Source organism: Acomys russatus, chromosome 9 (genome assembly GCF_903995435.1).
Source record: "Acomys russatus chromosome 9, mAcoRus1.1, whole genome shotgun sequence".
NCBI classification, from domain to species: Eukaryota; Metazoa; Chordata; class Mammalia; order Rodentia; family Muridae; genus Acomys; species Acomys russatus.
The window spans coordinates 44,803,290-44,830,783 of record NC_067145.1 but is presented as its reverse complement, the minus strand read 5'-3'; the positions used below and the strand labels follow the sequence as shown (position 1 = coordinate 44,830,783).

At 46.1% G+C, this 27,494-nt stretch overlaps 1 protein-coding gene across 2 annotated transcripts in view; it reads right to left on the bottom strand.

Moving 5' to 3' along the window:
* Pip4k2a (phosphatidylinositol-5-phosphate 4-kinase type 2 alpha) overlaps positions 1–27,494 on the bottom strand; it is a 161,226-nt gene that overhangs the window by 39,105 nt on the left and 94,627 nt on the right. For both annotated transcript variants that reach the window (XM_051151265.1, XM_051151266.1), the window contains exons 2-4: positions 26,781–26,878; positions 24,148–24,244; positions 5,344–5,496 (exon numbers count right to left, since the gene is read on the bottom strand). In XM_051151265.1, the coding sequence (XP_051007222.1) occupies positions 5,344–5,496; positions 24,148–24,244; positions 26,781–26,878 (348 nt within the window). The remainder of the gene's footprint in view (positions 1–5,343; positions 5,497–24,147; positions 24,245–26,780; positions 26,879–27,494) is intronic.

Here is a 27,494-nt window from a genome sequence, read left to right as displayed (position 1 = left end):
AGATCTAGCCAATGGTCAGAATATTCTCCACAGTTGAGTGGAGAGTGTGATACGACTTTCTCACGTACTCTGGTGCCTCACATTTGACCATGTCCCCTGGAGGGGAAGACCTGGTAGCACTCAGAGGAAGGACAGCAAGTAGCCAAGAAGAGACTTGATACCCTATGAGAATATATAGGGGGACGTAATCCCCCTCAGGAACAGTCATAGGGGAGGGGAATAATGGGAAAATTGGGGGGGGGGAGGAATGGGAGGATACAAGGGATGGAATAAACATTGAGATGTAACAAGAATAAATTAATAAAAAAAAATAATGTTAAAAAAAAAAAAAAGAATGTTGAGAGCAGTGCAGATGATGGAGGCCTGTCTTGAGACGTTCTTAGAGGGAAGTTTAAAGACTATCAGGGACAGTGGTTATTATGAATGGAGATGCTGTGGTTCTGGTGAGCTGTGGCGGAAGAATCAGCTGTGACTAACAAGATGCCAGCACCACTGAAATCTCCGCATTAGTGGGACAACTGATGCTGGTTAGCTGGAGCTAAAACTTTAGTGGTGAATAAGAAGAGACTAGCATCGCTGAGGTGAAATCTTCTGGGAAGTGTTTCCTGAGAGCACAGGAGAAGCTATGTTCCAGAGGCAGTCAAGGTTGTGCTTTGCAATGACAGCCGAACTTGACAGTGCGAGAGTCACCCAGGTGGTACTGGTTTTGAGGGTAAGTAGGGGTCATGGAGAGCAGCTGAGGCCTGGTACTATGAGAGGCCAAGAGAGGCCATTGGTGGAGGTGAAACCTCAGTGGCAACTGAAGGCCCAGGACTGAAGGGGTCACGCAAAGAATTTAAGGCTTGGAACTATGAAGAGAGCCTATGTTCCCTCTTGAAGTAAGAAAGTATTTATTTAATTTTTTATTTTACAGTCGCCCACAGTTGAGAGACCTAATTTTTTTAAAAGACATTCTTACATTTTAAGAGACTTTGGCATTTTGAAGTGTTTGAATTTGTGAAAACTATGAACCTTTTAAAGTTTGCAAAAATATTCTATGTTGTTGATGTTAACGTATGATCTTGGGGATGAGGAAGAAAGGAACGGTTATGGCTTAACAGTGATGTGTTTGTGTGTCAGGTTGACAAGGGGTCAATTTTCCTGGCTAGTTTAATGTCAGTTTGACACACGCTACAGTCATCTGAAAAGAGGAAACCTAAATTGAGAAAATGTCTCCATAAGATGCACCTGTAAGCTGTTTTTTTAAATTAGTGACTGATTGGGAAGGAGTCCAGTCCGTGGTGGATGGTACTATCCCTAGGCTGGTGGTCCTGGGCGTTGCACTACAGCAACAGAAACCCTAACTACACCTTTCAAGAACATCCCTAGGACTACAGATGGGAGGCTGGTCACATGGCATTGCACAAGGACATCAAGGTCTGGCTCCCATCACGTTATTGTCACCAAAGTCTTGTGATAGATATAAAAAGCAGCAAGACATTGATGGAAGGCAGCCTGGTAGAGCACAAGGCTGCTGACCAGCACACATAAGGCTGCTGACCAGCACACACAAGGCTGCTGACCAGCACACACAAGGCTGCTGACCAGCACACACAAGGCTGCTGACCAGCACACACAAGGCTGCTGACCAGCACACACAAGGCTGCTCACCAGCACACACAAGGCTGCTCACCAGCACACACAAGGCTGCTCACCAGCACACACAAGGATGCTCATCAGCACACACAAGGCTGCTCACCAGCACACACAAGGCTGCTCACTGAACGTAAAGCATATATTGTGCTTCCAATAGCTACATCAATTCTTTTATAGAAAGCTCTATGACATTCTGTGTGTAGCATGCACCCGTAAAGATGCTGTTGATAGGGTCAGGGGTCTTTACAAGACAACCCTGCCATATCCTACATCAAGGGAAGCTCTATGTCTTAGCAATAGACTTCAGTATGTTCACACATCTACACAGATGACTCTCTGGGGTGCCCTTTGGCTATCAGGTTGCTCAGCTCAAACTGGTGCCTTCTAGATAGCAAGTGTTCTCCTGAAATGCCTCAAAGACTGATCAAGAAGTTTTAGGCTTATGTAAAGTTGCAATTAGGTTTGTTCCTTTTTACCCACCCTTGCCTGTTTTTTTTTTTTTTTTTTTAAATGTCTAATCTTTATTTCTCTGAAGGAGAATTTCAATCTTTTCCGGAACGTGGCCATGGGTAAATGTCCAACTGAATGAGTTAATGAAATGGAATGTAGACGGGAGATCTGAGCTCACAGATCACATAAGCAGATAGTGCCTAACCAGCTGGAGTCTGTGCCATCTGACTCCAATTTAGTGTCCTTTAAGCTATATTAATAATGGCGGTTCTCAGTCATGAGACGCTTTAAATTATATCTAAGTTATTCCGTTTCTAAGATGAGAGAAAAAGCACGGATGTTGGCTAAATGTGACTTTTCTGAATAAAAGGCATACCAAAAATGACAGTTTTATGGTAGCAGAATAGCAGGGAATCTTAGTGCTGGGAGTATCCTGAAGTGTGTCAGCAACTGTCCTGATAGCCAACATGATTACGTAACATGGGGACCTGTCCAACTTATGTGTTAGGTCACAGCTAGTACCCACAAAAAAACACCTTGTGTTAGTTACTTCTATTGTCATTCAGCATGACCTACAGTCACCTGGGAAGAGAGAACTTCATAAGGAATGAGATTGATTGTGAGCTTCTCTGTGGGGGAGTGTCTGATTGTTAAGTAGCCTAGCCCACTGTGGGCAGGACCATTCCCTAGGCAGAAGGCCCTGAACTCCAGAAGAATGGAAGGAGCTGGCTGAGTGAGCCAGCAGCAAGGATGTACTTATTTCTCTCCAGTTTTGACTGTGGATGTTATGTGACTAACTTCTTTGACTCCCTGCCTTGACTTCTCCTTGAGGATGGACTGTGACCTGGAACTAGAAAACACACAAACCCTTTTCTTTCCTAAGTTGCTGCTGGTTAGGGTGTTTTATCACAGCAACAGATGTGAAACCAGAACACACCTCCAACTGTGCTGTCTGTGAAGTTACAGGATTCACTCTGAGCCCAGGCTCCTGAAGGAGTAAATATCTGAACTGTATGTCCCATTGTTATAGAGGGCATCTTCGCTACTTATCAGAAGAATATACTCTCAGCAGTCATGGATGCCACTTGGCTGTGAGTGGGTCTAAAACAAGCAAAGAATAAAGAGATTGCATGGGCATCACACTAGATTCCAGAAAGGAGAAACCTATGAAACCGTGAAGACCTCAAAGCCTGGGCTGGAATTCAGATGATTTAAAGCCAGTGTCTTCACCCTCACAGGGATTAGCTGGGCATTTCCAAAGTCCTTTTATAATAGGCAATAGTGTAAGCATGGGAGAACAAATTTTAAAAGCAATAGCTGTTATCAAAGATGTATTAGATGCTAAATGAATTTAAAGGCAGACTAATGCGTTCAGAAAGCACATTAGAGGCAGTCACAGGTTCCCAGAAACAGAGTGCAATGCGAAGGTTTTTACAGATCTCACATTTGCAAAGGCTAGAGGAACAGCAAATGCTAAGAAACAATCTGCCACATCAGGGTGCTTAACAAGTCACCTCAGAGCTCACAAACACAAGAGAGCTGCCTTCAAAGTGCACAGCAGGAGAGGCTGAGCCTTCACAAAGGTGACTAAACTCTTTGTGAAGCCTAGCAGCACTCAGGGAGCTTTACTTTGAACCCCCTCTCTGATGGCCAGTCTTTACTGCTGAGGGGAATTTAAAGCTACTTAGGTAAAAGCACAGGCACCCTCACGAACACATGCACGCACACAAACACACACACAAAGATAAACAAACCATATACACACAGACCACACACACATACACAAAGACCACTCATAGACACACACAGACATACAGACACAAACATACATACATACATACATACATACACACACACACACAGACACCCAGACAGACAGAGAGACAGATACACACACACACACACACACACACACACACACACACACACACACACGATTAACCCTAATCACCATTGTGTGGTAAATGGGTCTGTGGATGTGATGTGATCCTCCTGATGTGACTCATGCCCTGGGCAGGGGGCAGCAGAGGGTGTTCCTGCCCCCAGGTGACAGGACACTAACAACACTGGCAGAAGCACAGCCCTCTCTGGACTTCTACCATGTTGGTTCCCTGATCTCAAATTCCCAGACTCTAGAACTGCAAGAGAGAAACCTTTGCTAAGTCACTCAGTTTGTGTTTTGTAAATACAGGCAAGTACACTGAGAGAGACTCTTAACGTGACAAAATGTGTGTGTGTGTATGTGTGCATACGTGTGTTTTAAATACTACTATTGAGGACAATTACTGCAATGGTTGTGTAATTAGTGACATTTGTGCAACAAGACCACAATTTCTCAGGGTGACTAGTATTAGTTAGTATGACAAAACAAAGCACCGCTGCCACCACACTTCCATATGCTTGGAGCACGTGTCAGATACTCTGCCATGTACTTGATAGTGTTTTCTCGTTGAATTTTCGGGACTGGGGAGGTATTACTCTTTTTATCGAATAAGTGAAGAGATAGGCCTCCAAATCCAGAAGTGACATGGTCTGCAGGTGACTGGGCTGGGATGTAAGGATTGTCTTGCTTCTGCATTTGGCTTCCTATTTCATAGTCTTTTACTGACCCAGCTGGACTATGGATCTGTGTGCTCCTGAATGCAAAACTATGCTGACATTTATCTCAGGGAAGAGAGAAAGCAGCTCCCAAGGACATTTCTTTGTACGCCCAGGTGATTACAAAGTGACAATTTTGGGGGCAGAAAGTGACCAACACATCCCTAAAACCGGAGAATTTTCTACATGGTTCAACTGAGCAAAGAGTGAGTCGTGGACAGGCAGAGCCAGAGAGTGAGGACATCCAGGAGGCAGCAGTTTAAGCAGCTGCAGACTTGGGGGTTAACGTCTGCCCTTGGGCATGGGGTGGGGGGTGGGGTGGGGCAGGGGTGGGGTGGGGGGTGGGGCACGAGAATCTTCTGGAAGGCTGCCAGATCTTTAGCGAAGCGATTTTCACAACCAGAATGGCCATCACAGGAAGCACGATTAGATTAAATTTATTTGAAATAATTTAGATTACTACTGATGTAAATAGTGAGCATACTTACACATTCTCTTGGTAAGGGCCAGTAATCAGGCCACAGTCACTCCGGTATGGCTCACCTGGCTGGAGGACATTTTCATGCTAATGTGGTCTCCCTGCATTGCTCACGGAGTTTAGACCGTTAGCCCTGGCCACACGTCAGCATGCATGTGACAGTAAGGACAAGGGGGAGTTACCTGGTGGTACTTCTTCAGAATGTTGTGCATCTCTGCCACGTCCTCGCTGGTAATGGTCTTGATGACGTATCTTTTGTCATAGGATGTGTGAAACCGAGCCCCGCTGCGTGCCTGGGAGTCGTTGGGGAGGGGTGCACTTCTGGTCAAGGAATTCTTCCCGGTGGGATGAGGAAGGAGAAGGGAAGAGAACTGGTTAAAGTGTGGCTTTTGGGAGGTCTGGATCATTTGTCGTCCAAGCAAGAAAATCTGCATTTGGAATGAACTGGCAAGCGGCCAGCCAACAGTTCACAATTTTCTCGTAACTCAATCGCAAGCCTCCTAAATGAGATGACGACAGCTGCTTAAGTACTGTGAGTCTAGTTTCTTAAAGGAGAAATTAGCGGGCAGGGTGGTGTGGCAATCAGGACGGCAGCAAGTTCTAGGCTACCCTGGTTTGGTTTGTTTTTGATAAAGGTTCTCTCTGTGTAGTCCTAGCTGTCCTGGAACCCTATGGTAGACCAAGCTGGCCACAAAGATCCAGCTGCCTCAGCCTCAGCTGGGATTAAACCTAGAACAACCGTACCCTGCTTAAGGCTAGCCTAGAACTCTCTATATAGACCAGACCTACATAGGCTAACCTGGTCTACATAGCAAGTTTTAGGCTATCCATTGTTATGTGGTGAGATATTGTCTCCAAACAATCAAACAAGCAGATTCACATCTAGAATTGTAATACGTTATTTATTTGCTTTATTCTTCTTTTCAGAGTTGGACAAGAGCTCAAAAATGTCGTTAAGACCAGGTGTTAGTCACAAAAGGACACTGCAGTCACTGAGCATGCATTTACAGTGCAGGCCACCAGGATTCTCTGCATTCTGGTAAGATCCCATGTAATGTGCCCTCACTAGCACATCATTTTATAGACAGCAAAATGAGTTGAGAGAGGTTTAGTACCAGAATAAAGGCCATAGTCGGTAAATGAAGAACCAGAACTTCAGCTTGGATAGCTGGTCTAGAACCCAGGTTCTCACATACTAAACTAGCAAAGTACTTAAGGAGTCGGTCGTGGCCTGTGGAGGAAACAGGAGCTTGGACAAGTGTGTTACAACTCACTAGAAGACTCTGGCTTGTTCCATCTTCCACCAGTCTTCAGTAACCCTTGAACACTACTGCCAGGGGGCGAGGAGGGCGTCTCTGCAGACTCTTTGCAAAGCAATATACCGGGAGTGTGGTTCAGAGTATCAACACTACAGCTAGGGCCCTATGAGTCTTCTCTCACGTCAGACATCCATCAGTGTCTATCTTCTTCCTTACAGTGGCCAAGGAAGTTCCCTCTGCTTGCCTGGCTCTTTGTACCTGCTCAGGTGACTAATGGCATTAGTGAACCTGCTTCTGAGGAAATCTGGGCTTCATCATTGCTAATTGTACCCTTGAGAAATGACACCATCCCCTTCCAGGCCTTGCTTGCTGTACAACGTATATGGGGGTTCAAAGGGAAAGTCACTTTCCCCCTTCAAGTTCCTCTCTAAACAAGGCATCCATAGACCTGGTGGGCTGAACGCTGCTTCAGAGAACACAGGTGATTTTGGAGAGGCAAGCAATAGCAGAGTCCATGGATTTTCAGTTGAAGGGACTTTCCCCTTAGCATACGCAGGTCACTTTGTAATTTCCTCATTTCCAGGTGAAATACAGCAGAGCTGAGCCAAGGTAGAGTCAGACCACAGCAGGACAGAGGCTTGAGGAGGGAAACGGCCCACCAGCTTATCACGATTTCCCAGGATGCACCTGGCATCATGGCAGTAGACCATTACATCCTGAGATAGTGCACCCCAGCTCCAAAGTAAGCAAGCACACCCGCCAAGTGCAGAGGCAAGACTGCCAATTAAGCTAAGAAAAGCAGATGTAGCTAATAGAAAAGTCGAGATGAAATAGAAAATCAATGTAATTCCAGCAGGACATTAAGTGTCAAGATTTGGCAGTGTTAAAATTATTTTTTAAGACAACTGAAATCCATCAGGTAGGTAGAGCATATTAAAAGATTTTCAGGATAAAAATGGTGACATTAGCAAGAGTTTACTTCTCAATTATTTAATTATTTTATTAAAAAAAAAACTTCTTCTCTGATCTAGCCAATGGACAGGGCATTCTCCATAGTTATGTAGAGAGCAGGGACTGACTCTGACATGAACTCTGGTGCCCCATATTTGACCACCTCCCCTTGGTGGGGAGGCCTGGTGGCACTCAAAAAAAGAATAAGCAGGCTACCACGATGAGACTTGATAGCCTATGACCATATAGTGGGGGAGGAGGGCCCCCTCAGTCATAGACCTAGGAGAGGGGAATAGGGTGAGAGTGGGAGGGAGGGAGGAATGGGAGGATACAAGAAATGGGATAACAATTGAGTTGTAATCTGAATAAATTCATTAAATAATAAAAAAACACTTCTTTATACTTCTTCCTGCTTAGAATCAAAAGGAAGAAAATCAAAGTAAATGTCCTTTTTGTGGGTAAATGCCAGCAAAAAAAATTAATATATATTGCTAATAGTCTCCCAAACATTAACATGCAAAGGGTATTTACTGCAAATAAGTAAGTGCTGTAGATACTGCCAATACTGCAGCTTATCTTCAGACATAAAAATCAAAGCAAGAACCATCAAATTTGACAGACAGGAAGGAGGAAGAGGAAGTGACAACATAGTAGGATAACTGCAGGGGGCAGAAACAGTGAAGGACACTTGTACTCAGCCAGGAGGGGGTTACTCTGCAATACGCACAACTTGTAGATGGAAAGATTTATTATGGCTCATGGTTTCAGTAGGTTCAGCTCAGAGCTCTGTGGCTTGATGAACATTCCAAAACACCATGGCGGGAACACGTGGGTTACATGGCTGTTCATAGAACATCAGACCAGCGAGTGTGTGGGGGTATGTGGGCACACCACTGTTAAAATGTTTTTCCACCTGGGCTACTGGGCCATACAATGGGGCTGTTCATTCTCAAGATGGGTCTTTGCTCCCAAGCTACTGCCCCGTATATTAACCCTTTCAGGGAAATATCCCCTCATACTCACCCACAAGTGCTATCCACTAGCCCTGGGCATCTTTCAAGCCTATAAGCTGACAGAACCAGCCACCTCAAGTTTCATGGCTCAAGCAAAGTAATTCACCCTCCCTGGCCCCAGTGTGGGAGACAAAATCGAAAGCTGAGTAGTCAATGCTGCGTAAGCTCAACAAACAACTAATGTGGGAAAACCAAGTGGAAGTGCAGGTTCTGGCCTTACAGGTTGGTGCCAGGGCATTCTAGGAAGCCCTGGAGCTGGTATGGGACTGCCTGTGATATCTGGGAGTGTCCCCAGTGGTGGCTGTAATGTGTTTTGTTCGCAGTATGTGAAGGGCGTATTCGGTGTGCAGTCTTACACACTTGCACTAACACCCTGTTTATTCTACTCCCTCCAACTCTAAGCTCAGTTAAATAGGAGGCTGTATTCAAGCATTCACCACGGTAGCTAATTAATGGCACTGAGCATGGGTGTGTTAAAACTGCACTAATAAAACAGTGTAAGAACTCACCTCTGCTTCTGCCTCATGAGGAATCTCTCCCCTTCCCCCAAGTTTCAAAGCCTTAAGCATCCTTTCTTTCATACTTTGTGTTAGGGTATTGGCCATGTCTTACTCTTGGCATATTCAAAGGTGGTACATTCTAAGTCTCGGTTCTGCCTCAACTAACTTCATTAGCAGTGCCAGGAGCGTTCCCAGCTTGCAGGCTATAAAAAACACAGCTCCTTAACTCACTTTCGAAGCAATAGGTAGAGCTGGGGATACTTTGCCAAAATTTAGCCTGTGCCTGTCAAATTAACATAAAATGTATTCATCAAATTTACTGAAAGCCACATCTAATAGAGACAACTGGAAATTCAGAAGTTAATGCAACTGTACAGGGAATGCCTGCTCCTTCGGATGAGCGCAAGCCTCAGAGAAGGCCAGCTTATTACTCCCTATTTATTTACAGCATTCCCACGAGGTGCATTTTTCCCACTTGAAGGTAAAAAACAAAAAACAGATGGACAATAGAGTCAGGTAATCGGTTTTAGGCTCCTGCCTGTAACTTCCCCAGGGTAACCCAAACAGAGTAACTGACAGTTAAGAATAAGCTTTGGCCATTACAAGACATAGACATAACGATAGATTTTCCCCCACCCCCAGCCTTTGTAATGAGGTAAACATGGGCTGGAGAGATGGCTCAGCAATTAAGGTCACTGGCTGCTCTTCCAGAGGACCTGGTTCAATTCCCAGAACCTATATGGTGGCTCACGCCTATGTCTAACTCCAGTCCCAAGGGATCCCTCACCCTCTTCCGGCTCCACAGGCGTTGCGCACAACGGTGTTATGGAGATAAATTTAGACAAAACACCCATACAAATAAAAATTTATAAGAAATATAAATTTGTTTGAGTTTCTGGGCAATGCAGCATAAGACTGAAGGTGAGGGTCAGGTGTAAATGGTCTCTCATTCATACCTGACAGGAGGGCCGAGTTAGCTAAGACTTTTATAACTCGAAATATATTTCCTGGGCTCAGTGGATGAAACACTCCCTGCATAAACCTGTATATGGGAACTGGCCTGCCTGTAATCCCAGCCCGGAGGCAGGGAGGGGATTTCTGCAGGAAGCTGGCTAGACTAGCTGACTAACTGGCTTCAGCCAGAGACCTCGCCTCAGTGAGTAAAGTGGAAAGCGACTGAGGGAGACGGCACACCTCCCACTCAGCTTCCACTCATACGTGAACCCACCACACGTGTAGCCAAACACCTGTAAACATGCCTACACACAAGCACGCACACCACACATACAACAACAAAACAAAACAAAAACCCAACCCAACCCAAAATACATGTTCCTCCAAGATGCTTAAAGCAAAGACTGGGGGTCTTAGAACCGAGAGTAGGTTTTCCAAGGAGATTCTAGTCAGGAGACTGGAAGGCCACCGTAGGGCGTGATCATGGTTTACCACAGCAGGGCCAAGATTAAAGAGAAGATGACGATGATTCACAAGGGCACATCAATCTTACCCTTCATGGATTCCAGACGTGTTCAGGAGAGTATCAGCAGGACCCAAGCCCCGGCACTTAGGGACAAACTCTGGTCAAAGCCCTTGACCTAATGAGGTGGGATATGGGATATGAAGGATCTCAAGCCCTTGTTCTATCGCAAAGAAAAAATGAATCCCAGAACCCCAGGATTGTAGAGGATGCTCGCTCAGGAGGGAGGCCAGGCAGGCTTGTGGGAAACAGAGCCTAGGGCTGACCTATGGGTGCCCAAAGGGGCCCTTCTCACAATAAAAAGGCGTCAGGGTTGGAAGTAGCTTTAAAGATCATTCCAACAGCCCTGACTTAAAGATAAGAAAACAGACCTAGAGGATGCCAGTGAAGGCCTGCCTAAGTTCTTAGGAGCACACCCAGATGCCACAGCATCCGTAGGGCCTTAGGCTCTAGAGTGTGGCAGGCATTTCAATGGGATAGTTCGTATTGATTTTTCCATGGTGACAAACACCTTCTAATACCAATTTAGAGTGTGAGCCAGCTGGCACAAAATCAAACTTGTCCCTGTGTTTTCAATTTTGCCAAGTTAAGTGTGTGGAAAATATCAATAACAGCCATGGTGTTAAAGCAGTCAGTCTCTTTTATGTACATTTTTATTAACCTGTGTACAAAGCCTTGGTTCATTCCAAGGTAGCACCTGCAGGGGGCCGGAGCTGAGGCACTTGTGTGTCCAGGAAACAGACTATAGGAGGAGCAGGATATGAGGTGCTACACCTGGGAGTTAGTTTATGTAGCATGAAGAGGATGCTGGGGGATGCTCAGGTTTTAGTGTTTCCTGCGAGTCCCATGGGGTGCAGTGGCCATGCCAACCCTAGGACTTTTTCACATGTGGTCCACTTTATCATGTACCTTAATTGATTCACAGAGGCTGAGGAGCGTTGGAGAATTTTAATTCTCCTTCCAGCACTGACTTGTCCCACTTTCTTAGCTAAGAGGCACAAAGGCTTTGCTGGTAGAAAATGCCAAGAGAAGAATCTCTTTGCCTTGAGAATGCAACTTTTAGCTTATCCTCTGCAATACTAAGCTCAGAAACAGAGAGAAATGGAGGAAGATGGAGTGGGCAAGTCAGGAAGAGGTGGGCCAACAGAGAAGCTATTTTTAAAAATCGTATTTGAATTAACTGATAAAAAAGCAAGACCTGATCCAATCATGGCTGAAAAGTGCCACTTTTGGGATTGGTTTAATTTTCATGATCTCCATGTCTAAATTAAAACACGCATTTTTCAGGAATCTTATCCACTCATATGTCCTTAGGAAAAGTGTCAGAGGAGATTACCCAGAAGCCTGTTGTGGAAGTTTTGGTTTATATGTAAACATATTTTGTTTTAATCTCAGGTGTGGGATATGGGGGCGCTGCTCCAGTTTGTCCACAGCTAATAACTGCCTCCTGAAAGGGCACATGAGGTTTGTCAGCTGTGAACTACCTTTGTGCGGGAATGTGGTTTGTCAGTAGGGATAAAAGCCATACCCCAAAAGAAACTGGACGGGGAGGGGGTGTGGGGGGGTCATAGAAAAAAGAAGGCTGCTGGTGCCTCCCCACCCCCACCCCCACCCTGTTGCTTCTGGTTTCTAAGAAGTACCGAGGACTGGACTTGTCCCCAGGAACCAGACGACCATGAACAGCAGGAAGTAGCTAAGAAAAACTACATCTTTTCTCCCCACTAACCTTCTTTCTCCCCTACCTGGTGTTGGGGTGTTGGAAAGGATTGGGGTGGAGTAGGGAGAAAGAGATTTAAGGAACCCAAAATAGAAGTAGATTTTACAAGTATGCCTACAGAAACCCACCCCAGGTTTGAAGAGATCTGCTCCCCCAAAAACCCAAGCCCCTTTGCTTTGGACAAGCTTGGGCAGTTATTCAGTCTGAAATAAGGCTGACATTATTGAAATTCTAATCTAGCGCCATGCACATATCAGCTCACAAGTGGCAGGAGACGGTCTTCTCTAGCCCTTCCCACACGTTTTTATGGGAGAGTTCAAGCCGCTTTAAGGAGCAGTTTCAAGTTGAAAACCCCAGCTGCTGGGAGAGACACTTTGGGCACAGCATGCCAATTTCGGTCTACATCAGAGCAGCTGTGACTTCCAAACAAGACTTTGACAAGAAAGGCTTGTCGATGCTCCTGCACAGAAACAGAAATGGGGGTGACGGTCGTGGTGGGGGGCCCGTTAGACCCTCATCTGAGATTCTACCACTTGTTTCCTCCTGCACTCCTCTCCCAGCTGTCCCTAATCCTGCTTGGCTCTAAGGGGCCTTGGGAAGTCCCAGCCAGATCAGAGTGGAAGGCTGACAACAGGGGAGAGAGAAGAGGAACTCTGTCCATGTAGCTTTGGGCAATTGTCACCCAGCTGGGGAGGGACTTTGCAGTGGCAGCTGTGTCAGGATAATCTGCACTCCTCAAGTAGGTCTAATAAGCGCAGTGGTTTGCCACTGCTTCTCTGGTTGTTGGGAAATGATGTGTTCCCACCTCCCCAGGAAAGCTGACACAACACTCCATCACAAGGGTCTCCTCCTGTCTTTGGCCTCTGCCTACAGGTCAGCATCTTCTCCAACTGATGGACAAAGATGGGGCCCAGGGCAACATGGAGCAGGACAAAAGAGGTCTGCAGTGAAAATCCACGAGGTAAAAGTCACAGCCCAGCAGCAGTGGCCCCGACTCCCACGCCAGACCCACTCATCTCCAAGGAAGCACAGCTTCCTATTTCCTCTTGCAATTGTTAATCAGGATGAACTGGTGCTGTTACTTCCCAGAGATTTGGGAAATGGCCAACCACTTACTATTTATGAAAACAACAACAACAACAACAACAACAACTAATGATAAATGTACACAAACTACAGAACATGCTATATTCACTGGCTATAGCTTTCCTTCTGTGCATTTGATAATTTCATGTCATCCCTTCTTATCAGTCTTTAAAAGTTGTTTTTAAAGAGATACAGTGTTCTTCTAACTTGTCCCAAGGAAAAGCAGATGAAGTCAATATTGATAAACCGATTCATATTAAATATAAGCTCATTTCAAACACTGAATTTCTTTTCAAAAAAGAAAATTTGTAATACACATGCATACATGCATGTGTCTATGTGTATGTACATGTGTGCCCATGTATGTAGGCCTGAAGTTGACGCTGGGTGTCTTGATCTATGCCTCTTGTTTTTGGAAGACAGTCTTACACTGGACCTGGAGCTCACGAATTTGGCTAGGCTGTCCGGCTGCCTACCCCAGTGCCTGGTTGTGTCAGGATTCTCAAGTGTGTTGTTTTCATGTGGCTGTTTGGGATCTGGACTCAGGACTTTATGCTTTCATGGTACACACTACCCACATCTTCTGTGCCCCTAAACATGTTTAATTTTACAGTAAACGTATACTTATTTATTTGTGCGTGCATGTGTGTGCGTGCGTGCATGTGTGTGTGTGTGTTGCGTGCACGTGTGCAGCCCTGTGTAGGGATCAGAGGACCCCCTGCGGTTATCATTCTTTTCTATCACGTGGGTTTTAGAAACTGAACTTAGATCATCGGGCTTGGCACGGAGTGCCTATCCACTGAGCCATCCTGCCAGCTCCTAAACATTCCTTTTCAGTGGCTTTCCTTGGAAACAACTCACAGACCACACCAAGTCACCCGAAGTATACAACTCAGAAGACCTGGTGTGTTTACAAGGCCATGTAGCTGCTGACATATCCTTTTTGGAGCATTGTTAGCAGCTGAACCCCATTTCTGCTCCATTCCTTTCTCCATCCCCTCATCAGAGGACTTCTTGGTAGATCTGCCTGTTCTGGCATTTCACATAGTACAAAGGTGTTTTGATTGGCTTACAGGTTTGTTTGTTTGTTTGTTTCTTTCTTTTTTCCAAGACCTAGAAACACAGGTATCATTGTATGAGGTCACTGACTGACTACAAAGTTGTGCAAGCTGCAGACCCCAGGCTGACTCATGCTGAGCAATGGGACACTCCAAGTGAGCTCTGCTCACTTCAGTGGCCAGCCATGCGTGCAGGGGACATATCACAAGCAGCAGATGTTGCCCCTGAGATGCCCCTGAGCTTGCTGAGTAGCTGAGTGTAAAATGGGCGTTTGGACGGAAGTTGAAGCTCTAAGACAATTGCTGACAGGGATGGGTAGATGAAACTACTCAGCGACGTCGTCCCTTTTAAAACCAGCCCTACAGTTCGGTTTTTAAAGCTCATTCCTCCCCCCCCCCCCCCCCATAGCTCTGTCTTGTGAGATCTGATATCCTGTCTCAAACCTCAACCAACAGCTGTGTTTGAAGCTCTGGTGTTTGGTAGCCCTCGATAGGAGGAAATAAAGCAAGATGGTAAGAGGAGTCCCCCCTTCCATGGCTTTCTTGTATTTATAATTGGAAATTTACAATCCTCTTCCTCCAGAAAAGGATTAGCTGCCATGCTGCTCTTCCCACCCTCCTCCTCCAACAGTGGGCATTGAAGATGGTTACTTCCACAGTGGGGGGGGGGGTGTCCAGGATTAGTGGAGCCTCCAGAAGGGGGAGAAAATCATAAAGGTCGATTTAATTAGCTCATTGCAGGCACCAATCCTTTATAGTTCTCATAAAACATCCTGTTTTAGTAACTGTTACTTCCCTCAGTACCTTTTTTGGAAATACCAAGCATTTTTCACATTAAATTATCTTGACCTGATCTCATATTGACATTTATTTTTGTAGTTTTTCATGTTGTTTGTAGCTTGTATGTTCTGGCAAAAGTCACACATGGAGGGCCAGCAGTGGGTAAAGTGGCTCAGTGGGTTAAGGGGCCTGCCACCAAGCCTCACAGTGACCAGATGGCTCAGTGGGTTAAGGTGCTTGCCACCAAGCCTGACAGTGACCCAAGTTGGATCCCAGGGCCCATATGGTGGAAACAAGAATGGAGGTTGTCCTCTGACGCTTGCACATGTGTTGACAGTGACACCTCTGACACTTGCAGGCTTCTGTCTGTGTGCTGTGGCACTTCAGCCCACTCCTTATCATAACACACACACACAAAATAAATAAATATAGATTTTTCTTTAAAAATCATACATGAATATATGACTAATATTTTTAAAATATTAGTCAAAAAGGAAGAACACTTGAAAAATTACTTCCGGCAAGCTCAAATGTGGGGAAGTCACTAACTTCCTTTGGGACTCTATTAACATTTTATATAGAAGAACCTGTATTAGTTACTTTTTAGGTCACCATGACCAAAACACTTGACCAAAGCACAAAGAGTTTATCTGTGCTCATGACTTAGGAGTGCTTAGTCTGTGTTGCTTGGTCGCTTGGGCAGGACACCATGACTGCAGGAGAATGTGCTGGAAGGTAAGACAGACCGGAAGCAGAAGAGTGAAGATGGAACATACTGTACTTCAGTGATCTACTTCTGCCGGTGAGTCCCCACCTCATACATGTTCAGAAACATCCAGAACAGTACCGGCAGCTGGACAGAGCATTCAAAACCTGAGGCTGGGCGGGGGGCATTCCAGATTCAAATCCTACCAGAACTTAAGCTTAGCATGAGTTTAGCTGAGAGAATCTTGTCACAGATGAGGAAAACTGAGGCCCACCCCATGGGTGAACTTGGTCATAGCTTCAGCCACTAAGGACCCAAGGCTCATCCTGACCTACAAACTCCCAGGAATGTTCTCTCCCTAAGGCAGGCTACCTGGTTCATGGACCCAAAGCCTAGAAACCAATCTCAGGATTATGACTGCAAGCCTACCTCCAATCAGATAGCCCAGGAGAAACTCATGGCCAGGAAAGGCTGTATTCTGGATTTCCCTTGGACATATGGGAGCAAGAACAGGTGGTCTTTTGACATCACCAGGCCATTAAACACCAACATGGGAGCTTGAATGTCATCAGGAGTCATTAAATGCCTACTGTGTTCAAAGCCTCATGTTGAGCTCTTAGGGAATTTCAAAGGAAGTCGGAGCTGTGATCCTAAGCCCAGAATGGCTTTCGTTTTAAAGGGAAGCAAAGCACATTTAATGCTTTATCAATAATGAAACAACTATCTGAAAAGAGGAAGATGGTCAATGAAAGGAGCTAAGTGCAGGAGCCTCACAGAACAGTATGAGAACAGCATTTTAAACTCCCAGGGTGATGCTTGACCTCGGAGATAGGAACACCAGACACCAGTCTCCGAGGCTCATGAAAAGCAAACATTGTGTTTACCTCACACCCAGGGCTGAGGGCTGCTGACTAATAATTAGCCTTTGACTGCACACCGTTTAGGGCAGGAAACACAGGCCAGCAGGAAGCCTGGGCTAGAAGCCAGGGGTGGAGGCGGGGGTGGTGGGGGCCGTGGTGGGGAGAATCATCTCAGCTCTCAGAGAGGTGAGAAAAACACCCCAGAAATCAGATGCAAATTGGCTGTGGGGTGGCATCTCTCCCAGCGCCAACACCAGAGATGGAATCCTTGTGTGTTTTAGTCATAGTGCTTCCTCGACGCACAGGATGGAGTGACTGGCCAGGGCCCCTTGTGTGAGAACAAACTGCAGGAGCCAGCTGGGCACACCCAACCACCCAGTGAGGAAGAGACAAGAGCTGAAACAGTGCAAGGACCAAGCAAATGCAGGTGGGGACACTGTCAGTATGACTGTCAGGAGGGGTCCTGTGCCCACGTTTCCTGAAGCTGGGCCTCTCCTGGACTCCTACTGACTACCACCTAGGGCACCAACAGTCAACAGTCTCTTGTGGGCACTTCACAGTCTGCAAAGCCACGGGTCAGAAACTCAACTTTATTTTCCTTTCTCTTGCGTGAAGTGTGAAACTTCCCCGCAACCCATATGACCTGTTCTGTCAGCTGCTTAAGGAGCCATCTCCTCTTTGGTGCCCTTTCTTTGTGTTCACTGAGCACTGGCCTGGACTTTTCTGTTTGACTATGCAAGTTTTGTGAAACTTTCCTCTTGTCAGCTACAAATGACACGGTTCTCTTTTCCTCGACACAGGCTGGGCTGTTGTCTAGCCTCTGATTTTCTTATCTCTTGTAAACAGTCTCTATGTGAATATTCCTCTATCTTATAAAGGTGTTTATGGGATACGGGGAAGAAGCCTGGAGAGATGGCTCAGTGGTTCAAAGTGCTGCTGTTTCTCCTACTCACGTAGGGTGGATCACAAGTGCTTATCAAGCCCAGCATTAAGGCATCTGATGCCCCCCCTTCTGCCTTCTGTGGGTACCCACACTCATGTGGCATACATACATACATACATACATACATACATACATACATACACCTAAATAAAAATAGATCTTTTAAAAATTGTTTACCACCCCCACTCCCAGGTTTCAGGGTCTGGAAGACGGTTCAGCAGATAAAGTACTTGTCATCCACGTTAGGATCTACAGACATCCACACAAAGCCAGATGGGTACGATAGTCCACCTACGTTTCAGCATTCAAAAGACAGAGACAGGGGTTTTCGGGGCAACCAGTGGGCTCCAGATTCAGTGAGAGACCCTGTATAAATGCATAGCAATTAAGAAAGAAACCAAGCCTGGTGCTGTGGTGCACATCTTTAATCTCAGCACTCAGGAGGCAGAGGCAGACTGATCTCTAGGAGTTCAAGGCCAGCCTGGTCTACAAAGGGAGTCCATGATAGCCAGGGCTATTATACAGAGAAACCCTGTCTGGAAAAACAAAAAATAAATTAGATAGATAGATAGACAGATAATAAAGAAACCAGACATCAGTTTCTGGCTTATGCATGCATGCATACATACATGCACTCATATGAACACGCATGCACATGTAAACATGCATGCATATGTGAACACACATGTACACATGTGAACATACATGCACATATGCCGTTAAACCATATACACATGAAAAACAAAAGCAAACTTCATAACATCTCTCTTCCCCTGCACAAAATCCACAGAACTGCTTGTTGGCTACAGAATAAGGGTGAGGTGTTCTGACCTGCTGCCATACTCTCCCTGTGTGTCTGGTTATTTCCCTATCTGTGTCTCCCTCAGTTCTCTCTCTCTCTCTCTCTCTCTCTCTCTCTCTCTCCAGTTGTTTTGCACTGTATCAATGACCCTTCCTCCCCTTTTTTCTTCCAGAGCTCTCAGTGGTACCCTGGGAGAGTAGGCATTATATGCAAGACTATAGTTCCTTCTTTCATATAGCTTAAAGTTAGCTTGAGAAGCCTGCACTGAAAACATTTTCATCTGACAGAGGTGGCATCTGAGATGTACTGGCAGAATCCCCATATCCATAAAGTTTGGTGGGCTGGGAAGGTTTTCCACTTAGAACTTGAAACTTAAAACAAGAACATCAGAAGCTTAAAATGTTAGCCTTTAAAATAAATTATTTTTAAAATTAGAATTCGGTTGCAGATACAAAGAAGAAAGGGCATCAAACGTGAATAATGAGGGATTCTAATTTTGGAGGCGCAGTGGGGGAAAACAAAACCTGGTATTATCCGACACAATGAATAAGAGGGCTCAGTTTCAACTGTGCCTTGTATTTAGGCTGAACAGTGCAGGCTCCATCCTGTGCAACTTCCTAGTTTCGCTGGGCAATCCTCTCTGGATGATCACAAGCCAACGGAAGCCTCCACCTGACTTCCAGGGACCGTCTTCAGATGTCCTGACATTCTGCAAGGCCAGCAAGGGGCTGCAGATTTTCTCAGAGCTCATTAGCCATCCCCTTAGCATTGACTATAGAGTCTAGCATGTTTCAAAACAGCGACTGCTTTACTCTTCTTTAATTTATTTGTTCACTCTACATCCTGATTGTTGCTCCTTCCCTGCTTTACTCTTTTGTTTGTTTTTCCAAGAATGTCTAGACTTTGGCCATCAAATACAGGGCTGGGGCTCGGTTGGCCGAGTGCTTGCCTAACATGCACGAAGCTATGAGTTCTATCCTGAGCAGATAGAACCCGGCATGGCGGCACACAACTGCACTCCCAGCACTCAGAAGATACAGAAGCTATGTGGAGTATTTCCCATCGAATCAAATACGGTAGTGTGCGCGCGCGCGTACACACACATACACACACACACACACATACACACACACACGCACACACACACACACACACACACAGAGCAAATTATCTTGAGTGAAGTCAGAATGAAAAAGGCCAGGGCTTGAGCTACTAGAAATATAGAAATGGCTGTGGTGGAGCCTTCAATGGCAGCAGTCATCCTTAAAAGCGTCCAGAAAGAAAGCAGGGACAAGAGACCACATGGGCCAACAATAATCAGAAAAATCTAACTCAGTCTAGGCATGTCACATTTAAGAAGTATGAAGGCACTAAACACACACATACACACACACACACACACACACACACACACACACACGTCTGTATGTGTACATTAGGTGGGTGTGGGCTTTGGATGTGAAGTCTCCAGGAAGGCTCCCCCAGCCAGTGGAGCCCCTGGGAGGTGATGGGCCCCTGTGAACTCTAAACCAATGGGTAGATTAACCCACGGATGGATTCGTAATCTGATGGCATTATTGGGTGGCAACAGAAGCAAGGCGGTTGGAGCTGGCTAATGAAAAGGTCCTTAGGGCGTGCCCCTGAAGGAGCTCCTTCCCTCCCTCCCTTCTCTCTTCCTCCTCCAGCCTCCTCTCGGGCTCCCTGACCAGTCAGTAGCTTTCTCTCTCACATGCCTCTATAACCATGACACTCTGCTTTACCCCAGGCCCAAAGTATCATGGGTTTATAGCTTCTGAAACTGCGAGCCTAAAGAAATCCTTCTTCTTTGAAAATTATTTCTCTCAAGTATTCTATCACAGCAACAGAAAGTGGGTATCATGGGTGTTACTGATAATTAGTGATAAATACACCATAATGGAACTGTTGTTTTAATTTTTATTTAACAGCAAGCAAGCAAGCAAAAAAAAAAAAAAAAAAAAAAAAAAAAAAAAAAAAAAAAAAAAAGTTAAAGACACCTATGCACCCATGACATCAAAACCAGAGCAAAGACTCAAGTGTTTACTGGCTGTAAGGAGATTTTCAATCTCATTAGGGTGTTCAAGCTCACAGATAGAGCTCAGCGTGGCTGGCTAATTACCGCCTTCTACTTTATCAAAGTGGCCTCCAGTAAACAACAACGCTGAAGAAACAAGGTGAGACAGGTATCCATTTGAGTTAATGGAAAGGCACAAATGCAAGATTAATCAGATGATCCCCATCCTTATCACCACGTTGATTTAAGGTCACCTGTCTAAAATATAAGCACTTCAGAAAACAAACCTGGCCAGACAACAGCTGCTCCCCATTAGCAAGCCACTGCCTCTGAAAGGGTGACAGGAGGCTTGTTTGCTGGCCTGACTTCTCCTTTCACCCTGGAAAGGTACTCCAGGCTCACATGGATAGGCTCAGAGCAGAAAAAAGATCCATCCTATCTTTTTCTATTTTTCTCTTTGTTTTTGGTACAAGGGGCGGGGGGCAAGGCTTCACATGTGCTAAGTGTATACTCTAACCACAATTTAGATATCACACAGTGTTCATGAAGCTGCCTTCAGGAGGGGCAGGGTGCACAGCTATGTGGTGCCCATGTGCCAACTGGTGTCTTCCACTACCCAGGCAGGGTGGTGGCTGAGTTGAAGGGCTCCCCTGCTCCTAGACTACTTTGCACTTTCCATGGGAGCCCACCGGGTACAAGTAGGGAGCCAGGGGGTTACACTACTCTCCTTCATGACAGATGGTTTAGCCAACAAACCGGACTCAGCTTCCTTTTGAACATCTTGTCTTCGGTTCAGACTTGGGGTACTGTCTTGCTAAAAAAAAACCCTCTTTTCCAGTGTTGGGAACCTGTGCATGCTAGGCAAGACCTCTACCACTGAGCTACCCAGTCTGCTGACTAGGCTTTTGGACATAAGGGCTCTAAGAAAACAACGTAGGCGTGGAGAGAAGCGTCCACCTCTGAGGCACTCTGAACACCCACTGAAAAAGCATTTTAAATAGAAATACAGTTGTCAAAGAAAAAGCAACATTGTACACGCCAGAAGGAGCAGGTAGCTCAGGAGAAGAGGCACTCGGATGATTAATTACTCTCACACCAACTCTGGTCTCTCATGCCTGGTGTTCAACAGACTTGCCAATTAGTAACCCGCGAATCACCCCCCCTTACCTCGTTTCCTTTCAAAGTCTGTACGCAGTGATTTGCACATACTTAAATATCAACTTATATGGCGGTATTTTTAGGGGGACAGAGTGGTGCCATTAGTATTGCAGCAACAAAACTATCACTTTTAGGAAATGTTAAAAACCAACTTTTCTCTGCCACTACATAGAATTCGGAACATAATGGGACCATTTTCAATCTCTCCCGTAGAATGGACAGGGAGAAATAAAAAGACTTCAACTGTGTAGTGAGTCAGGGAACAGGTGAAGATTCTGTAGCGGAGCCCTCAAAATTCTGTGTCTGTAAGGCCGCTGCAACTATTTTCATAGCTATTATTGCTGCTCTTTGTGTGTTGTATGTGTGTGGTGTGTGCCTATGAGTGCATGTACAAATGTAGGTGCAGCGTGTTTGACGGTTACATAACTTCCTCTGCTGCCTTCCTCCTGTGTTTTGGGAGACAGTGTTTCTCGCTGACGTGACTACACTGGCTGGCCAGTGAGCTCCAGGGATCTGCCTGTCTCCTTCTACCTACCAGTGTCAGGCTTTTCCACGAGGATCTAGACTCAGATCCTCCTGCTTGCATAGCAGGTTCCTCGTTGACTGAGCCATCTCCCAGCCCTGAGCTATTTCCTAATTGAAACAGGGCTAGGTAGGAAACAGGAGGAACACACTCACGTATGGCTGTAGACTCAGGCAGAGATGGCTTTATTATGCCAAAGAATCCACGGCCTGCTTAAATGCAATGCCAGTTCTTGAGCCGTATGAAATTATCCCTTTTTATTCCACACAAACCTCCTTTGCTTCACTCCTGTAATTACTCTGTAGAAGTAACTCTTTCAGCCATGAACATCGTGCCCATAATTGTGACCTAACATTCTATCATGAAGTCCAAACCTAGCTGCTGATGTCAGAGTTATTTAAGGGAAGGAATACCCAGGTTCCACATGTGGCATCCTCTACCCCTCAGACGTGCTTTGGTACCCAGACCTTCAGCTCAGAACCTGAGAGTCTATGGAGCCTATGACCCTACTGGTCAGGTCTGCTTTTTCAAAGTGTAAGAAGGCCTCATGCCTGAAGCACAGTAGAAACTCTTGGAAACATTTAACAGAAGTGGGTGGGGAATGGGAGCCTTATCTTTAGGAAGGTAGACTAAGCAAGCACAGCTTGCCTGGGTGGGCCTATTCCTCAAGAGAGGAACCATAGAACAAGCTGTTCTTGTAAGGTCTCCTGGCGTGGCACTGTGGCACTTGATGCAGGCTTTACATTTAGGGCTAGTCAGAGACGGTGTTTATTCATTCTGAGAAGACTTAAAACAAGTTAATACTCAGGCCAGGCGTGGTGGCGCACGTCTTTGATCCCAGCACCTAGGAGACAGAGGCAGGCAGATCTTTGTGTTCAAAGCTAGCCTGGTCTATACAAGAGTGAGTTTGGAATAGCCAAGGCTACACAGAGAAACCCTGATTCGAAAAACAGAAACAAACAAAAAAAAAAAACCAAGCCAACCAAAAAACAAATAAAAGGTTACTATTCAGATTTCTGCTTTGAAACAAACAAAACACAAAACACAAAACACAAAACCTCTTAGTGCTTACTGATGTGCTGTCTATTTGACACCCAGGGGACCCATAACAGGTGTGGTGGCTTCAACAGAGAAGGCACAAACAAGCTCATATATTTGAATATTTGGTTGTCTGTTGGCGGAAGTGTTCGGGAAAGGTTGTGAGGTGTATCTTGAGGGGCAGGCTTCGAGGTCTCAGAAGCCCATAGCATTTCTAGTTAGCCCTCTCTATTTCACGCTTGTGTCTCAAGATGTGATCTCTCAGCTCCTACTCCAGCAACCGTGCCTGCAGGCCAGCACCCCTGCCCTGACGGCCACGGGTTCAACTTTCTGAAATTGTAAGTGCACATCAACATTTTCTTGTATATGCTACCTTGTGTCTTATCCCGGCCACATGGAAGTACTGAGAAAGCAGACCCGAAACTGACCAGGGAGCAGCGGACACTTGAAAAGTTCTATCATATTCCAAAGTCAAAAGCGAGACTGTACAAGTACAGGGAGGGAATCGAGAGCCCATTAGCACATGGTAAGTGAGAAGGAGGGCACACTCGGACTTGTGCAAGTCGGAAGGGTTCTGCTGGTGGAGAGAGTGCTGTGGCCACCCTACAATATAGCGCCATGAGACACAAAGCACCTCATGACGATCCTGAGGCAGGAGACAGATTTGGCTCACTTACAACCCAGGAAATTAGCAAGAACACAGTCCCTGAGGTTCTGAAAGAGAAAGGCACAGATTTAACACACACACACACACACACACACACACACACACACACACACACATGTTTGCATGGGTGCTGACACACCAATCCCCGAAGCCAGAAGGCAGTGTGACTGGCAGAAGCGTGCATGTAGAAGTAAGCATTCTCAGAGCACTCCTAAGTGTTCTGTCTCCTTCCATGGAAACCCACTTCGTTTCCTACAGACAGCACACTGAAGTCAGACCACACACAGAGAGCCCTTAACTCAGAGCGTGCCTGACTTCAGAATGAACAGTGCAACTGTGCGTGCAAAGCCCACGCATAAGGACAGAAATACAAGCCCTGCTGGATGGAGCACACCCATCTCCTAAGAGCAGCTCACCTGGAAATCCTGGTCGTCGATTCCGAACCTCTCCCGAAGATTCCGGAAGACCATTGGGCAGTACTCCTTAAATTTGAAATGGCTCGGCATGTTTTCCCTGCAAGAGTCACATTGTAAAATGAGGCCCAGACAGATACAACGTTAACCGGCTTCACTGTGCCCCCTCACATCTGTGTATAGCAGTGGACCGGTGAGCCTTCACTGCCCACAGAAAGCAGCACAGACGATTCCACAGAACCAGGTACGACCCGACCGTATCTGACAGACAGAAGGGACATATTAAAAATGCTGTATGTTCCACATGGGACTTTGTTACCCCTTAATCCTGGCTATACACACCAACCATTTTCTAAGAAAAGCGATGAGGCAGATGCTGGGACTTGTTATTGGGACTCCCAAGTGAGAGAGGTATAGGAGGATGGGGAAATAGAAGGACCCAAAGGGTCCAGGTACCCTATAAGAAGACCATCAAGGCTGGCGGATCTGGACTCAGGGGGACCTGCACAAACTGCTGTACCAACCAAGGACAATGCATGCAGTAAACCTAGACCCCCCTAATCAGATCTAACCATCAGATGGTGCATTCTCCACATTTGTGTGCAGAGCGGGGACTGCCTCTGACATGAACTCTGGTGCCCCCTATGTGACCACTTCCCCTCGGTGGGGAAGCCTGGTGACACTCAGAGGAAGAAGAAGCAGGCTACCCAGATGAGACCTGATAGGCTGTGATCATATAGTGGTGGGGGAGTAGGTCCCCTTCTGTCACAAGCCTAGGGGAGAGGAATAGAGTGAAAGAGGGAGGGAGGGGGGAATGGGAAGATACAAGTGAGGGGATAACAATCAGGATGTTGTCTGAAATAAAGAATAAAAAAATAAGAAAAGAAAAGGGGTGGGGAAGCACACAGTGAAGAGGGGAGAAGACGGCACTAAGAAGAAAGGGCGATCGCAACTGTGAGACCAACCTCAACTGAGGAAGCAGCTGTCAAACAAGGCTTGCCTCACACCCAAGGCTCCCAGCCCTGAATTCCCACGGAGAACATTTCCTCACTGGCAGGTCCAAAGGACACTCAGGCCAAATGGCTAACTGGGGTGCCTGTTAGCATGCCGAAGCCCATGCTGGCCTCCAGGCTCACGCAGTAAGGTGGCTCCTCTCAGCTCTTCTCTCCCCGACCCCTGCTCGAAATTTCTCCAGCTCATGGACTTCCACCCCCCACCCCCACCACACACACACACACACACACAGACACACACACACAGACACAGACACACACACAGACACACACACACGCGCACACGCACACACACACACACACAGACACACACAGACACACACACAGACACACACACACACACACAGACACACACACACACACACACACACACACACAGACACACACACACACACACACACGCACACACACACACACACACACACCAGAAGCTGGCCATTTTGGTCATTGTACTTACTTGGCCCCTTCACTCTTGCCTCTCTCTTGAACCTCTTCTGTCCAAACCCTTGGTGCTGTCCTTGCTTCTCTCTTTGCTCTTCCTCTCTCACTCTTTCCCCCGTCCCTCCCTCCCTCTCATGGCGCAGTTCAGTTTGCTGACCGTGTTCTGTGTACCATTTCTCTCCTTGCTCTGAACTCTCCCAATGCCTCTGGCTGTCCTCTTCTCTCATATCTACAATGAAAACCTTCCCCTTGGTCATACCTCGCTTTATACACTCACAAAGTCAACCTCGAAACAGTATTATGGGAACAGTATTATGGGCATCAGAACAAAAGCATGGTTAATACAGGGCATGGCAGGCTGGGGTGTGGCTCAGGGGTACAGCACTCGCCTAGCATACACAAGTCCCTAGGTTCCATCCCTAGTTCTAGAACAAAGAGAAAAGGAGGAAAGACATTCCATACTTATCTAGAAATGGGAGGTTACTCCAAGGCTCACTGCATTCACACTAAATTGCCCCTCCTTTGTGCTCTCGCAGAATGATGGATACAAGTTGTGCACACCTCCTATTACTATGTTTTGTACAGGAATGACAGTAATTTGTGTGTGTAGCAGTTTCTAGCTACCGCTCTGGCTGTGAACCCTTGGAAGGAAGAGCCATGCTCTATCTCTAGCTTTTGGATAAACTGACTACTACGTAATTGACTTTCTATCATAATAACATCAAAGATGCCCCATACATATGAAGAACATTACCGACACCCAAACATGACATCCAGTTATATTTTATGATAACACATCTTAATTATTTATAAAGTAGTTATTTCTATTTGTAAAGCCACTATTTGTAAAGCTTTGTGTACAAGAGCAGAAGTCCATAATCAACTGCTCAAACAATCCAAGTAGTTTACAGCTCTGAAAATTTGAATAGTAATGAGGATATCACTTTTAATGTATAAGATACTCATAGGAAACAGTATGCCACATGGCAAAGGGATAGTATCCCAGAGGACCCTACTGCTGCTTCTCTGAATATGACAGATGGCTGTGTTTATCACAGGATTAACTTCATCAGCAAAACTTTACTCCCACCCACCAAAAAAAAAAAAGTGATGACAGGAAGTCACAGAGCGTCCTATCTGCCCAGGCAAGGTAGTCTCCGGAGAGGCCGCAGCAGTACTCACTTGTTAAAAAGGTGGTTGTCCACCTTTATCTTTGAGTAGGCTTTGAAGTCATCAGGCATCAACATGACAGGGATTTGAACATGGCTCAGTTCATTGATCTGGAAAAACACAAAATAAACAGCCTCGGTTATTACCATCCTGGTGAGGATGACCCGACTTCGCCTGGTACCTGCAGAGAGGCCCGGTGAACACAGGAGCCCTGCCTACCCTCTGCCTCCCACTGTGAGCCCGCTCCTCCTGTCACCTTCACTCCTCCCAGCTCCCACCCAGGCTCTTCTCTCCCACACTGGGCCTGGGTGGCACCGGAGGAACGGAGGGAGCGGTCCTTAAGGCTATCTGTCCCTATAATGGCATAGCACGCCCATTCAGTCTCCATCTGTCTTCCAGACTCAACTCAGAATTCCATTGGTCTGCTTCTAGGACAACTTCCTCTGTGAATGAAGTATTTACCTAGAAAGAGGGATTTTACATCTGGGAGGTAAGTGTTCACTGAATTAACAGATGCAATTTCTATTTTGGGGCACCCAAAGGATGACAATGATACCCACGTGGTCCTTTCTTACGGGAATTGAGTTTAGACATAAATATTGCAACGGGGATTGAACACGACAGTTGAGACCTTCACTCAGGAAGGAAGAAGACAGCTTCGTGGGGTTAGGCAGGGCTCAGGAGCAAAAGCAGAGTCACTTGGAAGTCTGAAGAAGAAGATGACAA